At 36.2% G+C, this 26,954-nt stretch overlaps 1 protein-coding gene across 1 annotated transcript in view; it reads right to left on the bottom strand.

Moving 5' to 3' along the window:
• The window catches only part of LOC131152976 (membrane-associated 30 kDa protein, chloroplastic), a 35,157-nt gene extending 9,320 nt beyond the window's left edge, over positions 1 to 25,837 (bottom strand). Inside the window, exons 1-5 of the mRNA XM_058104963.1 lie at positions 25,485 to 25,837; positions 4,949 to 5,064; positions 4,722 to 4,832; positions 4,409 to 4,473; positions 4,226 to 4,307 (exon numbers count right to left, since the gene is read on the bottom strand). Of these exons, the coding sequence (XP_057960946.1) occupies positions 4,226 to 4,307; positions 4,409 to 4,473; positions 4,722 to 4,832; positions 4,949 to 5,064; positions 25,485 to 25,614 (504 nt within the window). The 5' untranslated portion in view covers positions 25,615 to 25,837. The remainder of the gene's footprint in view (positions 1 to 4,225; positions 4,308 to 4,408; positions 4,474 to 4,721; positions 4,833 to 4,948; positions 5,065 to 25,484) is intronic.
• Between the last annotated feature and the right edge of the window lie 1,117 nt (positions 25,838 to 26,954).

Here is a 26,954-nt window from a genome sequence, read left to right as displayed (position 1 = left end):
TTAGCAGAGAATTTTGGAATGTGTAGCACAGAAGATAGTAATATAATGAAAGACAAGGAATGGAACATTTGCCTGATAAGGAGGGCAATGTACCATCTGCTACCCTTTTTAACCTTACCTTTACCAGAAAAAGGAGTATACACAAAAAAACCACCAAATGAACCAGTCATGATTAGCAGTTCCTGAACCAACGATCCAGGTAGTAGAGAATGAGACGAGCAACGTATATATATCCTATATGAGCAACGTTGGATGGAGCAACATGAGAAGAACTGTTATTAGATGCTTGAGAATTTGCATTCCCTCCTAAAAAAGCAATGGAGCTTCACCACTTTGCAAATGTGAGAGAACTTTGGAAGTCTCAAAAAGATAGGCATGTGACCGCACATTAACGCATACCACTACAGCCACCACATCCCTTGGTAGGATTTTTCTTTTTTTTTTGAAAAAAAATCCCTAGGTTGGATGACCATGAGGCCTCCAACAATGCCCTTAAATAGTCTCACTTATCTGGTTTTCCTTATAAGATCCTCCCCTAGAGGTATGGTCTTGACCTAATTTTGTATCCTGTTTATAGAAGTAACAACCAACGCAGAACGGTCTTGTGTAGAAGAAGGTAAAATAGCATTCCCCTGACTCTCCTCTTGCTGAGCATTGACAATGGCATATGCTTGCTGCAGAAAGGCAAAGGGTGCATGACCAAGAATCCTAAGATAAGGGCAAAAGACATTAACCTCCTCACAGGCTTGGTAAAAAAGACACAGACCACCCCTAAGGGTTAAAAAATCCCATGGACCTCCCTTGAGGTTTTAAAATTTTCACAAACCTCTCCTAACATTTAATTTTTGGGATACTTATAACCCTCAAAAGGCTTGTCTTTTTTCCAAATATAAAGGGCGGTTTGTGTCTTTTTGGCAAACCTCAATAGAGCTCAGTGGAATTTTCGAAGCCTCATGGGAGGTCCCAGGGATTTTTGAAAACTCAAGGGAGGTGTAACGACCCCAAAAATATAGATACAAGATTAGTGGAATGATACTAAAAAAAATTAAAATTAAAATTAATTTATTTATTTATTTATTAAATAATTATTATTAATTAAATTATATTATATATGTTAAGTCCTGAAGCTATCTGTAGCTTCAGGAAGATTCAGACAACCCCCCCCCCCCTCTCACAAGCTCTCATATCTCTCTCGCCCTCCCTGCACTCATCTCTCTCTCTCTTCACTCTCTCTATCTCTCTCTTAATTTTTCTTGCATTTTTTGGCCGAATTGAAAAACGAACACCATTCCCGGATCCCAGCTCCGTTCTCCAAGGATTTAACCGGAGAGATTTCATCATCCGCATGCCGTAGGCACCACTCCAGGGCTAGTGTAAGTGGACTAGATTATGTCAGGTTTATTTTAAATTATTCCCGATTAAATTTGAGTACGTGAATCTAATTAGATTTATGTTATTTAAAATATGTCCGATTTAAGTTGAGTATGTGAAATTAATTATATTCATGTTCAGATTTTATTTTAAAAATATGTCTGATTTTAATTGATTACGTAAATTTAATTATATTCATCTGAGTTAAATTAAACAACAGGGGTTTGATTATAGCGGATTTTTGAGAATAATTTTGGAAGTTAAATTAAACTGCAGGGATTTGATCATATCTGAGTTTTTAAATATATTGGGGATTAAATTTAAATACGGGGGGTTGATCATACCCACATTTTTATTTAAATTTACCAAGTATATATTTATGAGAATTCCTCAAGTAATTTATGAAATTATAATTATAATATAAATCGTGTGGCATGAGTTATGTTGTTTTATTGCATAATTGAGAAAATTTAGGATTTTTGTGATGTTAAGTCTATTACCTGATTTATTGGGAATAATGATGATATTATGTACAAATTTTACATAGGGAAAAGTGATGAGTTTATTTTATTATGAATTTTTGTTAGGAAATTGCTGAGAGTATTATGTTGTGATATTGCATAAATTGCAATTATATGTTTTGAGAACCCTGATGGGTCGGATGTGGTGGATGTTCAGTACCGCAGCCACAGATGAGTAGTAGTGCAGCCACACTGTTGTGAAAGTGTTGGCGGTGGATAATGGATTTGGCCTAAGTAGAGATGGAGTACCCACCTGTTTCTGGACTAGGATGGGGAGGCAAATCACACTTACAGACGGGCTACCTTTGATTTAGCTTTGGTCAACCAATCAAGGCTAAGTCCAGTCTTCGGACCACACAACCCGGTCATGGGGGTTAAACATGACATGCATAGGCCAAAAGGAATTTAATTATACATATTTGTATATTTATGTGGTTTGGATTATGTGGCAAACTTGAATGTTGTTTCGGGAAAGAAGTATGCATATATTTATATGTTTATAAATGGCCATATTTGAAGGGCCTAACAGATGATTTCAGTAAGGAAAAGTATACGCGTATATGTGAACAAAACCCAGGTAGTAGGGCTAAAATGTGATGCTAAAATGCATACGTCTTTTGGATAAAAATGATTTACAATTATTCAAAGGCAGTTTTTAACAATTAATTTATTAATTGAGTTATTTTTACACTAAACCTCATTTGAGCCACATACTGATAATAATCTAGTCCTTACTTACTGAAAGGTGTCTCACCCCATCTATTTTCATATATTTCAGATACCCTAAGGAGCCTAACTAAAATTAGAGTAGCGTAGCGGAAGCGTGGGTAGGATAGTAAGAATTATTTAGAATAGATCTTAAATTAGTTGTATTCTTAATGTTTTATAATTTTAAAGATGATAATATTTGATATTGAAGATATTGTTGTATAAAGGTTTTTTAGTACTCTAGTAAATATATTTGAGGTCTTCCACTGTATAAAATTTTCAAGTTACTACAATTGGTATCAGAGCAGATTTTCGGGTTACTACAAGAGGTCCATGTCTTTTCACTAAACCTCAAGGGAGGTTAGTGTCTTTTACCATTATGTACATGTCATACTCCAGATTAATCCTTGCAAGAAAATCATACGCATGCTCTGTCTCGATCATGTTCTGAATTGCTGTAGTATCATCGTACACGTGGGCTGGAAGTATAAATAATAAATTAAATATTAATAATAAATATTTTATCATAACGAAGGCAACTTTACTTAATGCAGAGAAACTGTCATTTCTTTTTTGTGTCCTTATTTTTTTCAAGTTTATAACACAGCACCAGTAGAAGTGACACTACCTTCCAACTTGTCAAGCACAACAAAGGAGTAGAAGGAGAAAAAAGGAGGATTTCACAAACAGGTAGTAAACATTGTTCAAGCTGGTTTTGATAGCCTGCAAGTTGCCAGAAAGTCTACAAGGCCAGGTCCAGCAGTTATTCTTAACAATGCTGCTGACTTTGGCTTGAATAGAAGGCCAAACTCAAGTGGAAGATGAGAACGAAAAAAATCCATTAGAGGGCCAGATGAAAGCCATTTATAATAGAAAATATAGGTGTTTTTCCCATTCCCCACAGTATGTTGAATGCTGAAATAGTAAAAGCATCTAGTTTCTAGAAACTTCCAGATCCAAATAGAATTTTGAGGGGGGGCTATTATTCCCCGGATACTCCTGTGCATAAGAATGAACCCATATAATCCAAAACATGTCTTTAGAGAGCAAATGTTCCAAAGAAGCTTCTAGATGGAGGCTTTGTTAGAGTCACAAACTAACTTAATCCCCAAATCCCCTTCCACTTCAGGCAAGAAAACAGTCTTCCAATTAATTCTGCAGCTATTAGTATTGAAATTGTTCCCCTTCCAAAGAAAATCTTTGGACAATTTTTCTAAGCCTTCAGAAACAGGCTTAGGCATGACAATGGCCGAGCAACAGTAGAGTTGAATACCAGCTTTTAATCTGTCACATATTTATATAATCAATGTGGAGGGTACAATAATGCCCTTATTCCATAATATCCATTGCTCTGAAAATATATAGTTTAACCCCCCAACAGGCAGTCAGTAAGGCAGACACTAGTAGAGCCAAATACAGGTATAAATTAGGAATCTACCTTCTTAGCAGCTAGTGAATTATTAATTATATAAAGTTAGTCAAAGTAGCGTTAAATAGGGCAATCAATAGGAGCAATAGCATAGTTGATCATGCAAACTTCAGACATTATATGCACAATGTCACTGAAATGTTTTTCCCACAAATAAAGAAACAAATTCATGGATTTTCAGGGAAGAAAGACTCACAGCATAAGATTTACGCCGCTTAAGAGCTTCACGAGCAAGATCTTCCTCTCCCTTCCCAAGAGCAAGTTGTGCCCTTCGGTACCTAGAACCAAAACAGGGGATGAATACTTGGAATTACACAGTAAGCTACCAAGATGCAAATGTTGTATGCACTTTAAAGTGAAGCATCCTCAACAAACTGACCAATCTTCTGAAGCTCGCTGTGCAGCTTTATATTTGTTTTCCAACTGCTTTTGAGATGCCAAAACCTTCATAAAAATGAAAATTTGTAATGTGCATTTCGATTGGGAACCTCCGTGCACCTCCCTTTCCCCATCTCATTATCTACTAGTGCATTAAATTGCCACATTTTCTAAAATGTCACTTAAAATCCCAGAAAAGAAGGAAAATGTGTTGTGTGTGTGTGTGTGTGTGTGTGTGTGAGAGAGAGAGAGAGAGAGAGAGAGAGAGAGAGAATAAAACTATTTAATTCAACAAAAGAAACAAGAAGGCATACCTGTGCAGTAGCCTGACGCAACTTTGTTAAATCATCATTCATCTCAAGAACACTCTGTTCTAATATTTTCTCTGGGTCTTCAAAGGAGCTTATAATTGCATTTGCATACGACTACACTTAGGATATATACAAAATTATTTTAGCCCCCTAAAAATCATAAAAGAAAAAATATGAAGCCATGACCATCCCACCATGAAAAGCTAGCACATATGATTTTCTAGACATACCTTGATAACCCTAGCAAATCGATCAAAAAGGTTCATTCGAGCACCAAGAGCACCTCCACCATAACTTGATCTATTAGAATGAGCTATTTGTGGTCCAGCAACTTTTAATGCTCCCTCTACAAGAAAAATGATGTAATTGAAGAGAAGACGTGAAGCCATGGAATATAGAAAACAAATAACCCCCTTAGCTTTTAGAGTATGAGAGGAAAATCTTCCAAGCGGGATTTTGTAGTAAGATTCCAACTAATCCTTTATTGTACAATGACTTCCTACTTCCCAGCAGTCCAATGGTGCATTAGTGTTCATCTTTAAATTTTTAATTATAACAACAAAATATTGTTGTAAGTGCCTCCGCGTCGGTACGGGTGGTCTTGGGTTCGTGACTTGGGAGCAGCCTCTCCAAAAATGGGGGTAAGGCTTGCTGACATCCACCTTTCCCAGAACGCACTCAAAGTGGGAGCCTTGTGCACTGGGTACAGCCTTTTTAACAACAAAATATTGTCCAATCAGGTTACCGATAAAGGTGAAGTAAAAAAAATGTTTTTTACATCTTCCTCAGTTATATGATGAAAACGTCAGTAATTATAATTACTAATTTAAAATATGAACATTGCATGCAAAAAGGAAAAAAAGGAAACGAAAAGAAAAGTAGAATGCATTGCCTACAGGAGCACTTGTCTTGGGGGATCTGCTTGTACGGCCACATGCATTGCTACTCTTGGCCTCATGGTCAAGCAATACCCTGGTGAGGTTAAGCCTGAAATGCCTTCTAAGACAACACTACTGTTTTCACTATATATATATATATATTTTTTGTCCTTCTATTGTTGCTGTTGCTGTTTATGTTGTTTTTATATAATAATAAAAAATTATTATTATTCTTATTACATTGTTTTTGTTATTCTTTTTACCATTTTTACAATTATTATTATTTGTTGTTGTTTGATCAATAATACTTTTTACTGTTTTTAAAATAATAATTACTATTTAAGTGGAGAAGGGTAGGGGGGCGGGTCATTATCCCAGTGGTTAGTTGAGTGTCCAAAGGGCCTTAGACACCATAGTTTCAAAAAAATAATAAGAATAGACACCATTGTATCAAAATAATAACAATAATAATTACTGTTATTATTTCTATAATTATTATTATTCTTATTATTTTTTCTTTTATTTTTTTATTTATTTTTATTTTTTATTTTTTTACAATAATTATTATTATCTTTTACAATAAAAGTCAAGAACGGAATTGTAATTCCTACCTCTACGGGAAGTAATCACCACTCCGTTGAACGGGGTGATGCCTGGCAGCATCAAGGTTCTGCAGCCATGGAGAACTTAGAGGAGGAAGGGGAAGGGAGTAGAGAAGAGATACTAGGGTGAAAACTCACATTCAATTCGATTTAAATTCATCATCAACTGCTTACAACATGGCTTTCACACACTATTTATAAGAAAGTCTCTTCACATGAAATTACATAAAAACCCCTAAAAGTACATTACATTTCAAACATACCCCTAGTATACACAAATACTACAAACAAGCCCCCAAAATAAACATAACACTATATCAATTATACTTAACACATAATAAACTGCTAATTGAACCCAACAATCCCTTAACCTGATTCTTCTTAATTAATCTCCATCATGACTCTTCCCAAGGTCTTGCTTCTTGTCCTACATCAACTCTGCCCCAGAAAAATTTGGCCTCAAATTTTGAAATGTTGGAAGATCAAAAGGGAGAAGCAAACTTGGAATCTTCAAAAGCCAGTGCTTGAATGAGACGGGAAAAAATGTTCCATTGGCAATACCATCGACTTGACTTCAGAGTTAGCATCAATGAACATACCAGGAATGACAAACTCAGCAATTGGTATGTCTAAAAGACTTTGGATGTCTTCATATACATTAATTTCCTTGTGGTGTCTTCAAGTTGAGTAATTGTGTCTGATTCCTTTTCTTGGTTGATTGGTAGAGTGGGCTTCAAAATGATCTTCTTACCATTATAGTGGAAGACATGTGTTCTCATGTCCTAGAGTCACACCCAAATCATCCAACCAAGGGGAACCAAGCAGTACATGGCCAATCTTCATAGGTATGATATCACACCAAACATTATCAAAATAGTCACCCATTTGGATAGGAACCAAACATTTTTCATAAACATATAAGGTAGAGTTATCAACCCAAGATTTCACATAAGGCTCTGGGTGATGTTCTGGATGAAGCTGCATTTGAGTGACTCCATTTATGGAAAACCACATTCATTGGACATCTTCCATCAATGATGATTTTGCAAATCATTTCTCTGCATTTGAGAAGGTGTTGAAAAGCTTGTAATTATGCTCAAAGTTTGGCAAATGGCATTCCTTTTTCCTATAATTTGTCACCATGTTGCTGAATTTATGCATTTATGTGCAGCAGCTATATATCACTAACAGCCCTTTAACACAATTTCCTACAAGCCTTACTCCCAATTTCTCCAAAACTATCTTCAATTCACCTTGATATTGATTGTCCTACTGAAATGAAACAAATTCACAAAGAAAATTCACAACTTAGAGCAACAAAACCTGATTTTTTATGCTGACCACAACAATTTCGAGGGTTTCATGCCAAATTATCGCACTTGCTACCAAATATCTCATTGCAGGTCAAAATATCATAGGGGAAGCCCAAAATCTTGTGACTGAAGCAATTTCTCGCAGAACTGGAAGCAGGAGAAGACTCAGGCAGAGTCCCACAAGCAGGTCGCCGGCGTGTGGGGCTTGTGTGTCGCCAGCAGTAAGACTCCAGCAATGACAATTCAGTCGAGTGTAGATCTGGTGATGGGAGTTACAGTTGTTATGGTGGTGTGATGAAAATACAGGAGGTTGGGACTTTCCCTGGAGAAGTTTGGCCGGCACATGGTGCCACGCGACTGCTTGGACAGTGATGAAATTTTGAGTGGAAAGGTTTTTCAAAAAACTTTTCAATGGAATGGGTGGTGTTGCAGGATGGTGGCTGGAGCAGTGTTCGAACAAATGGGGACACCACTGGAATTTCTGAAAAAGTTAAGAAACCGCAGAACTGCTTTTTGGTTTTTTTTTTTTTATAATTTATTTTAAACTGCAATTTCAGAACAAAAATGATGAGATGAGAGAGTAACAGAGAAGGAGAGACTAATGGAGAGATTGGAAGATGAAGAAGAAAAATAAAGGAGAAAGAACAAAGAAGGGAGGATTAATACAGAACAGAGAGTGACAGGACAGAACAGAACAGGGGCAGAACAGAAAACTAGAGAACAAGAAGAGGAGAAAGAAGCAGCCGCAGAGAGGGAGTGAGAAGTTACAGAACAGGAGAGAAGGAAGGAAGAAGAAGAGACGGAGAAGAAGGATATGGTAGAAGAGAAGAGGAGAGATGGGGAAGATGGGGGGTTGAAATGGAAGAACGGAGATCAATACTGGGCTCAGACACCAAATGATGCAGGAGCAAGATCAAGGTACTGCAGCAATGGAGAAATTAGAAGAGAAAGGAAGGGGAAGGGAGGAGAGAGAAGATGCCAGGTGGAAAACTCACGTTCAATAATTCAAATTCATCAACAACTGCTTACAACATGACTTTCACACACTATTTATAAGAAATCCTCTTCACATGAAATTACATAAAAAAACCCCCCTAAAACTACATTACATTACAAACATGCGCCAAGAATACACAAATACTACAAACATGCCACCAAAATACACATAATACTATACTAGTTATACTAAATTCATAATAAACAACTAATTAATCCCAACAATCCACTAGCCCAATTCTTCTTAATTATTCTCCAACATGGCTCTTCCCAAGGTCTTGCTTCTTGTCCTGATACAGGAGAATTAGCATTTTGAGCTGGACTGCAATTCCACCCTCATTTTTAGACAAACCAAACAAAGGAAAAGGAATTAGTGTCAAAATTTTGATTCCACTCCAGCCCTAATTCCGCAAACCTAATGGGGGTAAAATATAAATACAGGTTTCATTATTAGATTCTTGAGAATCAAGATCATCTATGGTTCAGAAGTACACGAAAATTGATCAAAGAACTACTGGGTTCCAGAAAAAGGAAAAAAACATTACTCCTAGAAGGATTGGCCTCCATTTTATCAGCAGTGGCAGAAATGTTTGATATTTTAGGATACAAGTAAATTTTTAATTTTCTGGGGAAGTGTTACAAATAGGTGGTGCCAAACACCCAAATAGCAAACAGGCCAGGTCTAAAGTTGGCTAACCACCTAACCAATTTTCCTGGATGCGCAATTGGCCTCATAACTTGCCTTCCTTAACTTGAAAGCATGATTTATGTGAAGTACGGATAAATTAGCACCCAATGCAGGAAATGTCCCCTATTAACATTCAAAGGGACATCATTGAACAATTTCATACACCAAACCTTTCAGAATATAATTATTCTGAAAACATGCAGCACATGGCCTTCATTGCGAAATTTCCATCAACAGGTGGCCAAAGTCCTAGATAAAACTTGATAAACTTAATAAATGATTGCTAACATGACACAAGGACATGAGTACAACATGATACAAACAATGGGAAGGGTGGCAGACGAGGAGCATTGGCATCATATCTCATGCATGTCCCTGGAAATTCGTCTCTCAGGTAGCTAGTCAGTTCTTTCTTCTCATTCGATTCAAAGTGGGTATTGGCAATAAAGCCTGCTTCTGGGAAGATGTGGGGTGGGGAAGATTTTGTTAGAACTGAAGGTTCCTCTTTTAACCTCTCTTCTCTTCATAATGCTCTTATCAGTCCCTTTATTTCTTCTGAGGGGGGTTATTCTTCTTGGGATTTCCACTTCTTCAGGAATCTCAACGAAAGAGAGGTTGAAGAGCTCACTGCCCTTATTTCCTTGCTGGACCAACACATTCCCCTCTTTTAGTGAGAATGAGAGGGTGTAGGAGGGGAATTCTTCAGGTATATTTACATCCAAATCTTTTCTCTCCTACCTTCTTAAAACCCACACCCCTAAATCCTTTTCCTTAGTACCGCAGCTAGGGCTCTACAATCGGTCGGTTTCGACCAAAATTTAAGGGAACCGAACTTTTCAGTTCAGCCAAGAACATAACCAAACCGAACCAAAATTGTCCCTTAAACTGAACTGGAAGAAGCAAACTTTTTGGTTGAGCTCCATGAAAACCGAACTGAACCAATTATCACAATCCAATTCCCTTCGTCTGGAACATCCACAATCTCCTTCATTATAATATTAGTCCCTGCCTGCATATCTAAAGATTTTTTTCTTGCAGATGACACAAGCAATTATTACTCAAGAAACATCCTTTTAATTCTTGGAGCATAGCTAGAGATTTCCAGGAAAACCCACCAAAACCCAAGTTCAACTGTTTAAGTCATCCTTAGTCTAGATGGTGGGATTAGAAAAAAGACCCAATGAATCAAATTACAAAAAATCAGAATTTTGAGATCCTTTGACGATGATTGAGATTAAGAAAAGAAAACATGAACTCATAAATCAAACCTCTTGATTTCCCAATACCACCCTTCGTGATGGCAACACTGCAAAGCTTTCTTCCTAAATTCAGAAACTTGTCTGAGACTCTCAAAGAACATCTTCTCTGTCCAATATTCTCAAACCAAATCTGTGATTTGGGAAGCTTGAGGGCCAAGAACAAGATATCAAACTTGAGAGACAAGAGTTATGATCCTAGAGGTGAGAATCCTTACCAGATTTGAGACTTGAGTCTTGAAAATCAGCCATATGGATTTGGAAATGCTTCTATGAAGCAAGCGATGACAAAGATTGTAAACCCTCAAGAGGCATGGAAGGCTTGAGGCGAGGAGGATGCGGAATTAGAGAAGAGAAGCAATGAGCAAGAATAGATTTCTGGAGTTTGAGCCTTACGGAATTGCTGACCACTGAATGCCACATCATGTTTATTTCAAGTGTGTATTTGGGTGTTTGGTTCAATCAGTTTTTAGATTTGCAAAACCGACTCCGAACCGAATGTTTCAGTTTTATCATTTTGAACCGAACTGAACCGTTTGGACCGAAATGGTTAAGTTCAGTCAGTTTTATCGGCTTCAAACGATATGTGCACAGCCCTAACCACAACTTTAGGATGGCCTTTTCTCTCTAGTTACAGAAGAGTGGGTGGCTCTGCAAAATGTGAGAGACTTGCTTCAGGCCAACTTCATGGGCTTTGGAAAGAGCATGATGGCAGAACTCTACGACATGCAACCTTTTTTCTATCCTTTGGACCTTGTGGATAGGAAGAAACGATAGGATTTTCAAAATTTGATCAACCACCTCACAACTTTTGTTGGATAGAGTGACTTTCCTTGCCTCTTTGTGGGTGCACTCTTTGGGTTTCTTCAGGGGTCTTCTGAGGTCTGACCTCGTTAGAGACTGGAAGGCAGCGCTTTTGTAATGGTTTTTTGTGCTGTATTGTATTTTTCTGTTCTTATTTTATTCTTTCCTTGTTTATAGTTTTCTTATGGCTTTTCTAGCTGGTTGGAGAGTACTCCTTGTCCTCCATATTATGCTTTCCTTTTTCCAGTTTTAATAAATTATCTTCTGCAAAAAAAAAAAAATGACACAAGCAGTGGGACATCGCTAAAAAATGTAGAAAACAACACAATAACAAAGTAACCAAGTTCATCATAATTTTAAATAACCTATCCTGAGGCCTGGATCAGATGTTCAAGGGTATGGGAGAGTTAAGGGAGATCTAGGGTTCAAATATTATCAATCAAAATAATAAATTTAAATAAGTTAATATTATAATTATCTTATAAAAAAATTATAATGGAAGTCAAATTACAATATTCCATTTATTGTGTTTTAAGTGGGCTAAGAAGCATAGAAAATTGTCAACCAGTGTTTGACACATGGCACTTCCTTTGATACTTAGCCATAAGCAAAGAAAGAAAGAAAGAAATAATAAATGTGACAGGATTTGAATTACATTATGTATCAATAATGATGATGATGAGGTCAGCAAAATGTTCAGTTTACAACATGTGGAATGATAAAAGAGATTGCAACATGCTCTACGACATTTGCCTATAATCATGGTCTTAAATTTCCATCAAATTGCCGAAATTTCCATTGAATTTTCCACTTTCCACCACTATCAAAATCAAAATGGCAGTCAACTTCCATTTTAAAATACTCCCATAAAATATTTTGCAAACACCCAAAATTTGTCAAAAATCACAAAATCTAAAGGAAATTTTTTGAAAATATGGCTTCAAGACAACTTATAAATCTTCCTTTTTCTGTTGAAAATAAAGACAATTACAAGAAGTATATGAATGATAGCTTCCCAATCCTTGAAATTTTATATAATGTTGAACTTAGATCTTAACTACTACACTTTATTGGCATCTTATGTCATAATTAAATATATCAGCACAAGAACAAACATTAACTGATTTGTGATTCCATTTATACCCATTACACACCACATTACATTGATAACACAGGCACGAACATATATAGAGGTTTTGAAGGACTATTATTGGACTTGATTAGTTATGATAATTATCCCATCCTATGTTTGAGTTTGCCATCTCTAAGAGACAGGATAAGGATACAAGCAAAATTTTATTTTTATTTTTTTATTTTTATCCCTACAAGATGCCTTAGCATGAGCTGGCCAGTAAGGGGGAAGCTGCCAGCTCAAGCCCACGTGCATGGGTTAAGGAGACCTACCTTAGACTGTCCCATCCTTTATTTTTGTTGCACCCAGCACATGCTAATAGTGCTTAGCTAAGCCTGGCTATAGTCCACAAAACAAACGCACTCTATATGCTTTGTTTGATACACAAACAAAGACGGCAATGTTTTGCTACTATAGTGTAAATATCCATGACTCGTGAGGAAACAGATCTTCCCCCTATCCATTTGAAGAATCCCTCTCCAACGGTTTATTTTTTATATTTATTACTTCAAGATTTGCTTTTAATAAGAACACTATACTTCAAGAGAAGAGGGCACAATTCTATTCTTTCAGTTTTATCAATGACACCTGTATCGATTTGCCATTTATTTTTATAATGAAATCATATTGCTGTTGGATACAAATAACATTGTACATCACTCCAGTTGCACTTGGTAAATATTTGGTTCTAATGCATTTGCATTAATAAATGCAGATACTTACATTGATCTTAATCTATCATAATATTAGCGAACTCTTTTAAACAGTGCATCCGTTCAATTTAATTCACTTGGGACTATAGATTTGAATAGGTCCAAAGTGAGAGTAATATTTCTCTGGCAACGTCCACATGCATATAAACTTTAAGCCATGTTTCAAGACGCATACCTACTGCAAACACTACACAGATGACATCTGACCAGTATTGTGCGTCAAATCCACAGGAAAACTTCCTAATCGTCTGATGCAGAAAATGTGTCTGTGTGGGCAGCATGTGATTATGTGCATCAGTGAGCGCACGCACGAACATGTGTGTGTGTGTGTGTGTGTGAGAGAGAGAGAGAGAGAGAGGGAAAGGGATAAACAAGTAAAAAACTACCCTTGCAAAGGGTCACCAACCCACAAGCGCACACACAAAAACACACAATTTCTTTCATAATTGAACTTCATCAAAGAAGATCATTGCATCATGTATTCATAGGGAAAATAAGGTTGGTAACCAAGAATACTTATTGGCTAAGCAATTCGGTAGCCAATTTTGACTAGCTAGAATAGCCACAGTTGACAACCAAGAATATTTGGTGGCCAAGGAAACTTAGTGCCCAATTACCTTGTCTAAACTTCAGTTTTTTTTTAAGATTTTACCGACAAATCTAACCAGAAAGACAACTTGATCAGCATTATGACCTATGACCCAAAAATTAAAAGCCATATCCAGCAACTGTAAATTACTAAAATGCCCTTGACTATGAGAACATGAAAATCAAAATTAAGACTCTACGCACTACCAGGGACACAATCCTTTAGACCAAAAGTTGTTCTTGCATAGTCTCATGGCTAAAGGTCTCATTTTAGGCCTCCAAAGTGGATATAACCTCTCTAACTAAGTTGTGTCTGCTATATGATATCTCTCCCACCCAAAGAAACTCAACCCCATTGAATTAGGAGCTGGTTCATGAATGCCATCAGCATCATCAATGTGCTGCAGAAGGAATAAATTTAAGATATTTTTGAGGGAATGAATTTAAGGTTGTGCAACATGGTGATGCACAATCATCAAATTCTCTGGGACATGATCAATGAAGGCAGGAACTCAACAATGTCAATTTCTTTCTCGAATGACCAACCAACAGATGGGAACGATGGCGGGTAGTGGATAATCATTGAGTTCTCCAACGAACAATCAACAAAACAGGAACTCAACAATGTTGACTTTATATCATGAACAACCAACAAACTGAGGGGTGACAATAGGAATTTGGGGAGGGGGGGAGGGAGACGATAAATTGCTATCCTTACAAGATATCACCAATCGCGCAAGCATACACACAAATCACACAATTTCAGTTCATAATTCAACTCCAAATAATATCATGGCATTGGATATTCATACAGAAACGAAATTTGGTGATCAAGAATACATAGTGGAGAAACTATTTGATGGCTAAGTTTTGACTAGCTCGAATAGTTGCACACTTGATGACCAAGTATACATGGTGGTCAACTAGTGCCCAACTGCTTAGACTAAACTTTTACCTTCTTCTGGATTTTCCCATAAATCTAACCAAAAAGATAACTAGGCCAGCATCATGCCACATGACCAAAAATTACAAGCCATTTCCAGCATATAAAATTACTAAAATGCAGTTGACTCCTAGATAAAGAAAATAAATCAATTTTAAGACTCCAAATACTATGAGGGGCACTTTCCTTCACCAAAAGTTCTTCTGGCTTAGTGTAGTGGCTAAACATGATGCAGTTGGTGTTGTACCAATATTAAGAAATTAGTGTTGACCATCTCTTTTTCTGGTTCTGGGAAAGTAAGTATGCTAAAAGGCTGTGGAGATGTGCTCTTGTGTTGTGTTGTGGGGACTTCAGCACGAAAGAAGTGCCAGAACTTTTACAGAGGAGATTATCAGTCAGATTTATTTGGGACAGGATTTGATACTTGGCTTCGCTTTGGGTTTATGCAGCAGGCTATTTTAAGCACCGTTGTTTCAAATGTCGTCAGAGACTCTAGTGCTTTATTAGATGTAGTTCTATTTTCTTTTGTTAATGAGGACCACTTGTTCTCCTCTTTTGTACCTTTTTCTTCTGCTTTCAATTTCCTTTTTTATCAAAAAAATGGTGATGTGTTATAGTATCACAAGAAGTCTTCCCGTTAGAAGTAGTATGTCAGGCCCACTTCGAACAGCCATAACTTTTGATCCAGAAAGAGTTATGGGCCTTATGGCCTAATAGCATATGCACAGAAAGCCTCTCCTACAGCATGGACAGTATCATTTATGAGATGGATCTATCTTGGGCCTATTTCGAAAGCTAACTGGCAGTTCTTCGTTATTTTTAGTAATTCTCCATTTTTGAGTCATTTCCATTTCCCACTGAGATGATGTTATGAGATTTTATGGATGATCAAATTTTGCAATTTCAGACTAAATTTCAATTCTTTACAGGATTTTATGAGTTGTCTAGAAGGGTATTGATCTTTTTCAGGATTGGGACTGTAAATAGTTTGGTAAGGCCGCCAATTGTTTTCACCACTTGATTAAAAAGACTATATTTGTTCCTATTATTGCCTGTTGCAAAACCCTACAGCAAAAGTAGGATAGGATTAATCGCTTCTACATTAATATCTTAACGCCCTAGGCTTCTGTCCTATTATTTCTGTTTGCAATATTAACAGCTTCATGTTAATTTCACAACAATATTATATTTTATCATACAATAACATTCTATCAATTATAATCTTATATTCTTATTATTACATGTATTCATGTAATAATATCATTAAATATTAAATTATATATACTTATAATAATATAATTAATAATTATTGGATTTTATTAAGCTTAATATTAATGTTTTTTTTTTAACTCTACTTAATTTACACTAGTCGTAACATGAGCGATGGGTGTGCTCCATAATTGTGGGCATTTTTCAGTAGTTATATGGGGGGGTTCTGGAAATGCTTAGGAGATAACAAAGCATATGGCTATCTAGTTTATTTAACAAAATTATAAGGACTAGGAAATTTGAAATGAATTGGGGACAGGCAACAATAGTTGAGCTCAATGACATGAGTATTTCTCCAATATAAAGTCATTCATGTCACTCATTTTTGAATTTCCATGTCCGTCTCTACATTTTAATATTCTGTATTTCTGAACCTGACACTGATTTACACAAAGAATTCTTCAATATCCTGAAAACATTTTTTATTATTAACACTACAATAATTAATAATTTCAAGAACCATCTTTATTCTTTTCATCCAACTAGAGATACAAATTTGGCTCGCCAACTTAGCTGCATATTACAAGTAAAGGTAAATGGTGGATGGAGGATTTCATGATTAAATACCAGATGTCAACCATAATAGCATTTTGGCATAATGATATATATATGTTATAGGTCACACCCGATTTTGATAATGACAAATACCTGTTGTATTTAATGGTTGATGAGTTTGTGTGCAGAACCAATCAGAAGTATCATATGGTATACACACATGGCACATGATGTGAAGACCCGAAGACCCTGAATATTATTTCATGTTGTATTGTAATTTAATCATTCATTTGGGTCTGTAATAGTAAGATAGGAACATGGTCTTTAATAATTAATGTCTTAGCTACATGGTAGGATGTATAAGCTCAAGACCATAGATGTACCTTAGGGAACACCCTTTGGTCGACCAAAGGTCGACTGACACCAGATTTTTTAGGTGTCCTCAAAACGAAAAAGGCCTAGAAATGACCCTAGGACACTCACTCATGCACATATATGAATGATCATTTGAATTGGGTGATTGCATGCTTAATAAGGACCGAAATGCACAAAATGTGCACATTCGGTCAATCGTACTTTCATGCACAGAATGCTCCCGGTCGATCAAACCCAAACCAGGTCAACAGTTTGACCATAGTCCGGTCGACCAAACTCACTTAGGTCATTTGACCCCGGTCAACCGAACTCCCTTGGAGTCAACATAGTTGACCATCTGGTCGACCGTGCAAAAAATACACACCAACGCCCTGGTCGACCGAGTTCCCACGTGTGGGAACTCAACGGTCTGCTTAACCGACCGAGTCAGTTCATTTTGTCCTCGGTCGACCAAACCGCGCTAAAAGAGAAAAATCGCCCTGAACTTCCAATCCCGGTCAACCGAACTTGGCTCGGTCGATCGGTACTCTCGGGTTGCCCCATATTTTTTACCGCGATTAACTTTTTTAAATGGGGTTAATTTAATTAAATAATATTAAAACTTTTCTAATAATTCCATTTGTATCCTTAACGGTTATAATCAGGGGAAAGTCTATATATACCCCTTCATTTGGAATGATTAGCATTAAGATTAGCAAAATAATTAGCAAATTTTTTCTGATTTTTAAAAGCTCTATTTCTCACATCCAAGCTCCATTTCTTCATTCTTACTCATCCTCATTGCAAACTTTGCTAAGTAAGAGTACTATTGTGAATATCTAGTTAAGCTTACACTCTCGTTAGTTCTAATTAATTGATATATATTTTATTCAAGAGTAAGCTTGAGTTTTTCTAGGAGACTTCATTAATAAGTCTTCCGTAGGAAAACTTCGCAGAGCTTGTGAGTTTTGCATCATCATTGCAATACTCAAGAGTTCGTATTGTTTTTTTTGTTTGTGAAATAAATTTTTACGAACCGTTTTCAAATATCTTGTGTGCCTATTTTTGAGAAAAATACTTTTGGGATATTTTGCTTATCTTTGTTAGTGTACCTCTTGATTGATAATATCATTTTAATACAAAAGATCAAATAATTTTTATAAACCGATTTCAAATATCTCGTGTGATTTACTTTGAGAAATATTTTGTTGAGATATTTGTACATACGCAAAAAGATCTTTGTTGAAACATCCTTTAATTGATTTTATCTTATTGAACACAAAGATCAAATTGTTTTATAAATTAAATCTGAATATCTCTTGTGGTTTATTTGTACAAATATATTTGTTGAGATATTTAAAGTGTGCTAAGGATCTTTGTTTGTGCATTGTGATTGAAATCATTATTTGACACAAAGATCATATCATTTACACTCTCACGCACTGATTGCAATATTTGCATAGATATTTGAGAGTAAACACTTAGACTACACTGAGCTTATCAAATCCTATCTTTTGGTAGTGTATTGATTATACTGTGCGTATTGGGTACATATATGCTTTACATGAAAGCATAATCAATATACCATTTGATTGAGAAATTACTGTTGTATTTCCAGACATGGTCTGAGGGGGCGGTAATCCAGCTCGGGAAGGATTGTGTCGGTTGAGGTCAGCCCTGTGTTAATTGACCTGATTGTAAAGGTTGATGTCAGCCCTGTGCTAATTGACCTGATTGTTAAGGTGCCGCTCCACCCGTTAAGTGAGCTTATAGTGGTAATCCTTATAGTTGTTAGCCAAGGCGAGGACGTAGGCAATTTGGCCGAACCTCGATAACATATTGCATGTATTGCTTACTTTTCCGCACTTTACTTTTATTGCACGTGTATGTTTATTTGTTGATTGCATAGACTGACCCTAGGTTGTGTAATACGGTTGTTAAACCGATTGACCTAAGTGATAATTTTTAAATTTTCAATTCACCCCCCCCCCCTTTGGGGTTGCACCAAAGCTAACAATATTAGTATATAAGCAAGGCTTCAAAGGGATGCCAACCCGTGGTACAAAATGCCAACCACTCTTTTAGAGTGTCGCAAACATCAAAGATTACATTATGATCGTGAACAATTTGCCCACAAAGCCAGCTGGAGACAGCTGCCATCCACTGGTCTTTGCAAGTCTGAATCAGAGTAGTTGTATCTTTGAAGGCTCTCTAATTTCTTTCTTTCCAAGCACACAAAAAGATGGCGAGAAGGATGAGGTTCAAAGCCTTTCGCTTCTCCTTGGTTTCTCTGATGCCTTTCCAAGCCCAAATCTCCCCTCCAACTGATTTTGCCGTAACCCACAGCTGTCCAGTCAAGGATAGAACCAAATCCCACAAGTTCCTCGTCCAGGGGCAGTGGAGAAGAATGTGATTGACTGATTCTGCATCAGCCATACAAAGAAAACATCAATTTATGACTGTAAGCCCTCTTTTCTGCAGATTTCCAAGGATTAAAATATTTCCATGTACGGACTCTCAGACAAAAAAAAGGCTACCTTTGAAGAGGCTGTTGTCCTCCAAATGAGAAACCAAGGGAGTTGTTGCAATTTGTTCCCATTGATGAGAGTTTCTTGTAGAAAGATTTAATAGTGAAAACACCATTTTAGTCCAAAGCCCATTCTGGTTCGTACGATATGTTTTGGTAATTGGTAATGGAATTTATAGAGAATTCTGTAAAACTCAAAGAATGCATGAAGTTCCCAATCTACCGCACTCCTAGTAAAAGGAATTTTCCTAATCAGTGATTCCGAGATAATGACTGATAAGGGCATTTTTGTCATGACCCAAGCTGTAGATGGAAAGAAAGACAGCTCTAAGGTTACTGTCCTCATGCCACATATGATGCCAGAAGTAAACTTTGCCCCATCTCCCACTTGAATTGTCACAAATTGGAAAAGATCATCCCATCCTTTCCTAATGAATTTTCAAACTCCCACTCCATAGGGTTCCCTTTCATCGTGTGTTGTCCAATCATTATGCTCAAGCCCATATTTAGAAACAATATCCCACTAAAAGTGGTCTTTCTCCTTCATGAACCTCCATAACCACTTCCCTAGGAGGGCTTTATTGAGAGTGAAGAGGGATTTCAACCCCAAACCTCTTGAACAAGTGGGTTTCTTGACCACTCCTCACCTAACCAAGTGATATTTAAACTCCTCCCCCAAGCTTCCACAAAGAAACCTTCTCTAAATTCCCTACAATCTCTTAGCAACTAAGGCTAGTAAGGGAATGACTGACATGAAATAAACAAGAAGATTCGTCAAAGTGCTCCTAATGAGGGTGAGTTCGTCAGCCTCCTTTTGATAAGAAATTTCTTTTCCATCTTGCCAATCTCCCTTCAAAATTTTCAATAATAGGGTCCTAGACTCCTTTGTCTTTGAATTTGACTCCAAGGGGGAGACTGAGGTGATTAATGGGAAAGGATACCATCTTCCAACCCAAAAGACCAGCAAGAAAGTCCCCTCCCCCCCCCCCCCAAACTCAGTGTTCTCTCCAATTGTAATGAGCTCACTTTTACCAAGGTTCACTTTCAGGCTTGAGACAATCTCAAATCTTAACAAAATGCATCAGAGGTTGAGGTTATGGAGGGGTCATCTTCGCAAAATATGATGGTATTATCCGCAAAAAGGAGATAAGAAACTTCTATAAGCCTTCCATTTCTACCCACCGTGAGACTTCTAAAGGTCCATCTTTTAATAACTTTCATCAAGATGAGGCTAAGCACCTCCATAACCAAAATAAATAGAAAAGGGGACAAGGGAACTACTTGTCTTAAGCCTCTCAAGAAGTGAAAGAAATTAGAAGGGCAGTCACTTATGAGCATCGAGAAGCTTGAGATTTTGATGCATTGAGCAATCCAACTACACTAGAGCTCCCTAAATCCCATTTTCCAAAGGAGATAAAGAAGGAAATTCCAGTTGACATGATCAAATGTTTCTCCATATCCAGTTTGCACACTATTCCCCTTTTTCCCTTCTTCAAATAGGCATTCACCACCTCACTTAGCATTAAGGGCAGCAACCATAGTCTATCTTCCAGCCACAAAAGCATGCTGATACTGACCTATAACTTCCGAAATTGCATTTTTTGAACCTCTCAGCTAGGACTTCGGCAATGATTTTGTAAATGCTTCCCACCAAGCTAATAGGGCAGAAATCCTAGATGTTAACAGCCCCATCTTTCTTCAAAACAAGGGTGACAAAGGTGATATTGATGCAACTAACAAATTTTCTTGATCTATGAAATTCCTCGAACATGTTTAACATGTTGTGCTTGAGGAGACTCCAATTAGCTTGAAAGAAAGTCAAGGAGAAACCATTCAGTCCAAGCGCTTTATCCCATTGCAATTCTTAATAGCTTGGAGGACTATTGTTCATCAAAGGGTCTCTCAAGCCCACCCAGTAGTGAAAGAACTGAGAGATTTGAAATTGATGCCATACATTGTCGGTCTCCAAGTTTTGGGTTCAATGTAAAGGTCTTTACAAAAATCACAAATACTTTTCCTAAAATCCTCTTCCCTGGTTAGGATGATTTCCCCAATTTCAATGTTGAATAAAGTGTTACTTCTAAGATAGCATTTTCTGTTCGATGAAAGAACTTTGTATTAGGGTCCCCCCCCCTTGAGCCATAAAGCTACGGATTTCTACCTCCAAGATATTTCTTCAAGATTAATAACCTCATTCAATTCCTTCTTAAGCATAGCTCTTTTGGCTCTCTGTTCATCATCAAGACTTTGGATTATCTCCTACTTACCAAGCTCTTTGATGCCATTAACGATAACAGTCTTCTTTGCTTAGACACTCCCAAAGGTGTTTTTAATCCATATCTTTAGCTTTTCTTTTGTTCCTTTCAACTTAGAGACAAGCACAAAACTAGCCTTCCTCATGATTGGAATACAGGACCACATGGTTTTCATTAACTCCCTGAAGACATCTTACTTTAACCACATATTCTCAAAGTGAATGGGGTTGGCCCCCATTTAACTCACATGATGTCAGGGTGACGGGAAGTGATTTGAGAAGGGCTTAGGAAGTAGACTCTGATCCTTGACTAAAATTAGAAACCTATCGATCCTTGAAAAGGAAAGGCAGCTCTTTGGAGTTGGACCAAGTGAAGTTGCCGCCACTAAAAGGGAGATCAATAAAGGCATTCACATTGAAAAAGTCAAGGAATTCTCTCATGCTACTAGTCTCAAGGCTGCCCCCGCTCCTTTTATGTGGATATAGTGATACACAATCATATTGAATCACCTCCAATGATCCAAGGAGCATCCCATCTACTCCTAATCTGAAGAGCTTATTCCAAAAAAAAAAAAAAGATTTGGTAGGTCCTTCACCCTGGGCTATAAAACATGGTATTAAATAACGGTCGTTACATAACGGAAAAATAAGTCGCCGATACTGTTTCAGGCCACATTAGCAGCGAGCCAAAAATTCACATGGGTAACGGCCGTTACGTTTAACGGCCGTTACACTAACGTTACGGAACGTAACGTCCGTTACGCAGCTTCGAGCCTTCGAACCCTTACATCTGTCGTCTGCAAGCTGAGTTCAGTTCCCTCTTCACCTGAATCACTCTTCGATTCTTCATCTCCTTCATACGAAATCCCTAAATCCCCCAAAATCTGCTTCGTACAGCTTCGTCTCCCTCAGTCCGTCATTCATCTCCTTCGTCCAAGAACCCAAAAATCAGCAAGCCTTTGATTCCTCCATTCGAAGTCTTCGATTCCTCCAAAATTTGGAGGCTTGCAGGTTGCAGCTGTAGTAGGCCAACAGCTCTCTCGCAGTCGCAGGCTTGCAGCTTCCGTGGGAGTGGGAGTCGGGAGTGGGTATTGGGTAAGTGGTAACTGGGTAGTGGGTGGTGGCCAGTGGGTATGTAATATGTATGTTGTTTTATTATTTCAATTTATGCTTTATTGCTTAATAGTTTATTCTGTTTTATTACTTCAATTTATGCTTTATTGCTTTATATAAATTGTAAATTTCAGTTTGTTTTAAATTTCAATTTATATAATTAGTATATAAATTGTAAATTTCAGTTCATTTAGTTAGTATATAAATTGTAAATTTCAGTTTTAAATTTAGTTTTATAATTTCAATTTATAGTTTATATAAATTATAAATTTCAGTTTATTTAATTACTAATTAGTATATAAGTTGAAAATTTTGTTTTATAATTTCAGTTTATAAATATAATTAGTATATAAAATTAGTTTATTTATTATTTAATTAGAATACAAATTAACAATTATAAATTATTAATGATTGTATAAGTAGAATTTATTAATTAAAATAAAAAAATTAGTATAAAGTTTTTAAAATATAAAATTTATAGAGTTACTTAGACTCTTAGAGAGTTAGAACCTAGAACTTAGAACTTAGAAACTTAGAGTACAGATTTAGTAAAAAATTATTAACTAATATTCTACATATTTATTTTTTTAAATACCTTGAGGTCATTGACAATTACTAATTTAATATTAGATCTACAATTTATAATAAATTCTAATTTGTACACAATTAGTCAAGTCTCAACTCTTAAGTACTCAAGTTCAAGTCTATTACCATTTAAATAATTAAATTGTAAGATTTACAATTTCATATTTATTTTTTTAAATTGTAAATTTTAAAGTAATGTAAATTATTAAAAAATATGTTTTTTTTTTTTGTAAACAGCACACTAAAATTAATATAAAAATCATAATGACTATTAAAAAGCATTTGTAGGTTGAATGAAGACCTTTAAAATTCATTAAAAATCATGTATTAATGGATTTCATGCTTATTTTTCGATTTTGGCATGGTTGTGCATGCGTGAAAAAAATTCACAACCGTTACGTAACACCCGCGTCTCCTGCGTCCCGCGATACCCGCGACCGCGATTTCGAACCATGCTATAAACCCCTATGAAAATCCATTGAAAGTTATCATTCAAGCAATAGGAGACTGATATGGAGTTGATGGAGTGGTCCAACAATTCCACAACACTAGGATTCTACAAGACGAATACCCACTGAGCTGCCTAATGTGCCAAGGGATATCCAATCACAAACTTCTCAGCCCCAAAGGTAATTGATCAAGAGTTGCTCCACCACTTCCACCTTAGTTTCTTGCAAAAACACCACATCGCCCCTCCAATCCTTAAGAAAGGACTTAATTACACTCCTCTTGGATTTGTCGTTAAGACCCCTCACATTCCAGGAAATTATTTTACTTAGCATGATTTAACACAAGGGCTCCGGCTGCTACATGTCTTTGCCATTTCTAAGTATCCTCCTATTTTTCCATAGTTCACTATGCATTCCAAGTGCTTAAATGCCCTATCCATTTCCAACTTTCTGATATTGCTTGATGGTTTTTTGTGATTACTTCCCATCTCCTCTCTTCTCTTTCTTTCAACATCCTCAAACAATTGTAAGGCTTTGTCCTTAAACCCTTTGAAGGACATACCTATGGTTTTGCTGACTGATTTCAATTTCCGAAGAACCCAAACAGGTACCTAATTCTTGAATTAAGTGCTATCTGAGTCCAAGTCATTCAAAGTATCAAAATTGGGCTATCAATCAAATCCTCAAAGTTGGGATTGTCACAAAAAGTGTCAAAGCCAGTGCTAGAGGCTAGAACAAGGACTAGTCTTTTGGCATTAGTTTGAGATTTAGGGGTTCCTGCTCCAGAACAGTCTCCTTTTGATTTGCAGCTACCTGTGAGGGGAGGTCCTGAAAGGCGGACAGCCTTCCCAAAGTGGACTACCTATTTGGCAGCTTCAGAAGGATTGCCATGTAGAATAAAGGGAGAAAAAGAGTTGGGTTTGGATTATGATCTCTATGGCCACACACATGTCTACCTTAAACTGACAAGGGTTTTGACATGTTTCCCATGATTTTTATATTTTCAACTAGGAAGTGATAAAAGACGATAAGATTTTTTGGGTAATTCCATAGGAATGGATTAGTGTGTAACAACATTAACTCAATTTTCATTGCTCTCATTCCTAACAAAGAGAGTCTAGAAAGGGGAAGAATTTTAGGCCGATAAGTCTAGTTACTAGCATCTACAAGATCCTCACTAAGGTCTATTCAAGGAGGCTTAGAGAGGTGTTGGGGAAAGCCATTTCTTTGGCCTAGAAGAGGAAGGGGTTGACCTAAAATAATATGGAATGAGGTAATGAGCAAGGATTTAATAGCCCCAAATTTAGGCAAAAAAAATGCCCTCGATCGCATGAATTGATGGAAAAATAAATGACATACAAACTAAATAAAGTCTTACTCCCAAAATCTTGACAAGATGTCGAACCACATTGCCTCTAAATATTCCCTTCATATAAAAATGCACATGAAAATATTACACCAAATGACCAATTATACGCCTAAAAATCGACCTGGTATTTGTGTATTTAAACGTTTTATGTATCAGAACCAACTAGACCCAAATTTTTAATCCTCGAGTTTTCAAATTGTTATGAGCAACATACAAAACCAAGCCCAAATTACCTGCTAAACACATCTAATGCCGCAACAAAAAAAGAAAAAGAAAAAAGGCAGCAACAGCAGAAAACAGCACAAAATAACAGCGGCAACATAAAACTTCGGAGAAGCGAAAGATGTGCAAGCTCATTCAGCATACAGCAGAATCGAAAATTTTGAAGGAGACCCAGACCCAGAAAGCAATTAGGATAGACGAGTTAAAGGCACAAACCTCCACGACCAAAGAAGGATGATTTGAAGGGCGGTGCTCTGACCACAACAAGCCTGTTGGCAGAGGTCTGAAATGAAGCAGATGGCTGCGAAGCAAAGGTTAACCCCGCAATGGCTGCTTTCGTAGCCATATTGTCAGGAAACGCAAGCAAAGCTACTGCAACTTCCAAAGCAAAAGGAAGAAAGGAGAAGAGAGTTGGATTAATGGTCGCTCTGTGTTTGCAGCTGCGAGTGCTTTCGATTGTCTATTCCCCTTCGATTCTTTATGTGGTGAGAGTTAATCAGATTTCTCGTCGTTCCCCTCCCCACCCGCAGTTGGTTTTTTCAATAAAAAATATGTCTGTCTTATTCTCATCTTTTCCTTCGGTAATTTTCTTATAATAAAAATCAAATATAAAAATATATATTTACATTATTAGTTTTTTAAATCAATTTTTAATTATTTATAAAAAAAAAAAACTTTAAAATCAGATTTCATAATTTTTAATTATTTTGATAATCTGTTGTCAAAATATTTTAATAAGCAAAACTAATGTTTTTAAATTAATCATTTATTTTATACTTAATTTTTAATTAAAATAAAAATATAATGACCATAAGAATTTAAATAAAAATATATATCCATAAATTTTTTATAAAAAATTAAAAATAATAATAAATCCATTTATAGTTTTTTTTTTACTATTTTTAATTATCATGTATAATAAGATTTTTTTTATTTTGAAATATAATACCTAAGTAAATAATTATAATACTTTTATTTTTATTATAGTGTTTTTAAATTTTTTTCTTTTATACTTCTATTATTTTAATCATATTTTTATAATTGTTAGTTGATTCAAGTTTTAATTTGTTTCAATTTTACAAATATTAATTCAACACGTTGTTGGTTTTGGTTTTCAATTTTTTGTTTCAATTTTTTGTTTCAATTTTTTATTTTTAAATTTTTTACAATAATACTAAATAATGACTTAAAATTAATGATAAGTTTTATAAGACAGCTAAAATGCCGATTATCATTTAGGGTTCAAAATGTTGGATGGCTAAAAAATATGTACAAAAAGTAAAAGTTATTAAAATGTGAACATTAAGCTAGCGGAGTGGCATAATATTAAAAAATAAATTAAGAAATGAACATATATGCAATAGTTTAGGCATAACACTAATTAAAGACAAGATAAAGGAGAGATTATTCATATGTTTTGAACATTTTGAAACACTGACTTAATAGAGCACGTGTGAGGATGAGTGAGTTAGTACTTGTTTTTGGTACAAAAAGGGGTAAGGTAGGTCTAAAATAGCTTCAAATGAAGTAGTGAGAAATGATTTAATAACCTTTAATCTACAATAGGAAAATGCTCCCAATCGAGTGAATTAAAGAAAAAAAATTCACGTAACTGACTTATCTAGTGAAACTTAAGACTTGTTGTTGTTGCTGTTGTTGATAACAAATATTGCCTTACTTTTTGGA

The sequence above is a fragment of the Malania oleifera genome, chromosome 4 (assembly GCF_029873635.1).
Source record: "Malania oleifera isolate guangnan ecotype guangnan chromosome 4, ASM2987363v1, whole genome shotgun sequence".
NCBI classification, from domain to species: domain Eukaryota; kingdom Viridiplantae; phylum Streptophyta; class Magnoliopsida; order Santalales; family Ximeniaceae; genus Malania; species Malania oleifera.
Note: the sequence above shows the minus strand (reverse complement) of the source record. Positions and strands in the feature narration are given on the sequence as shown.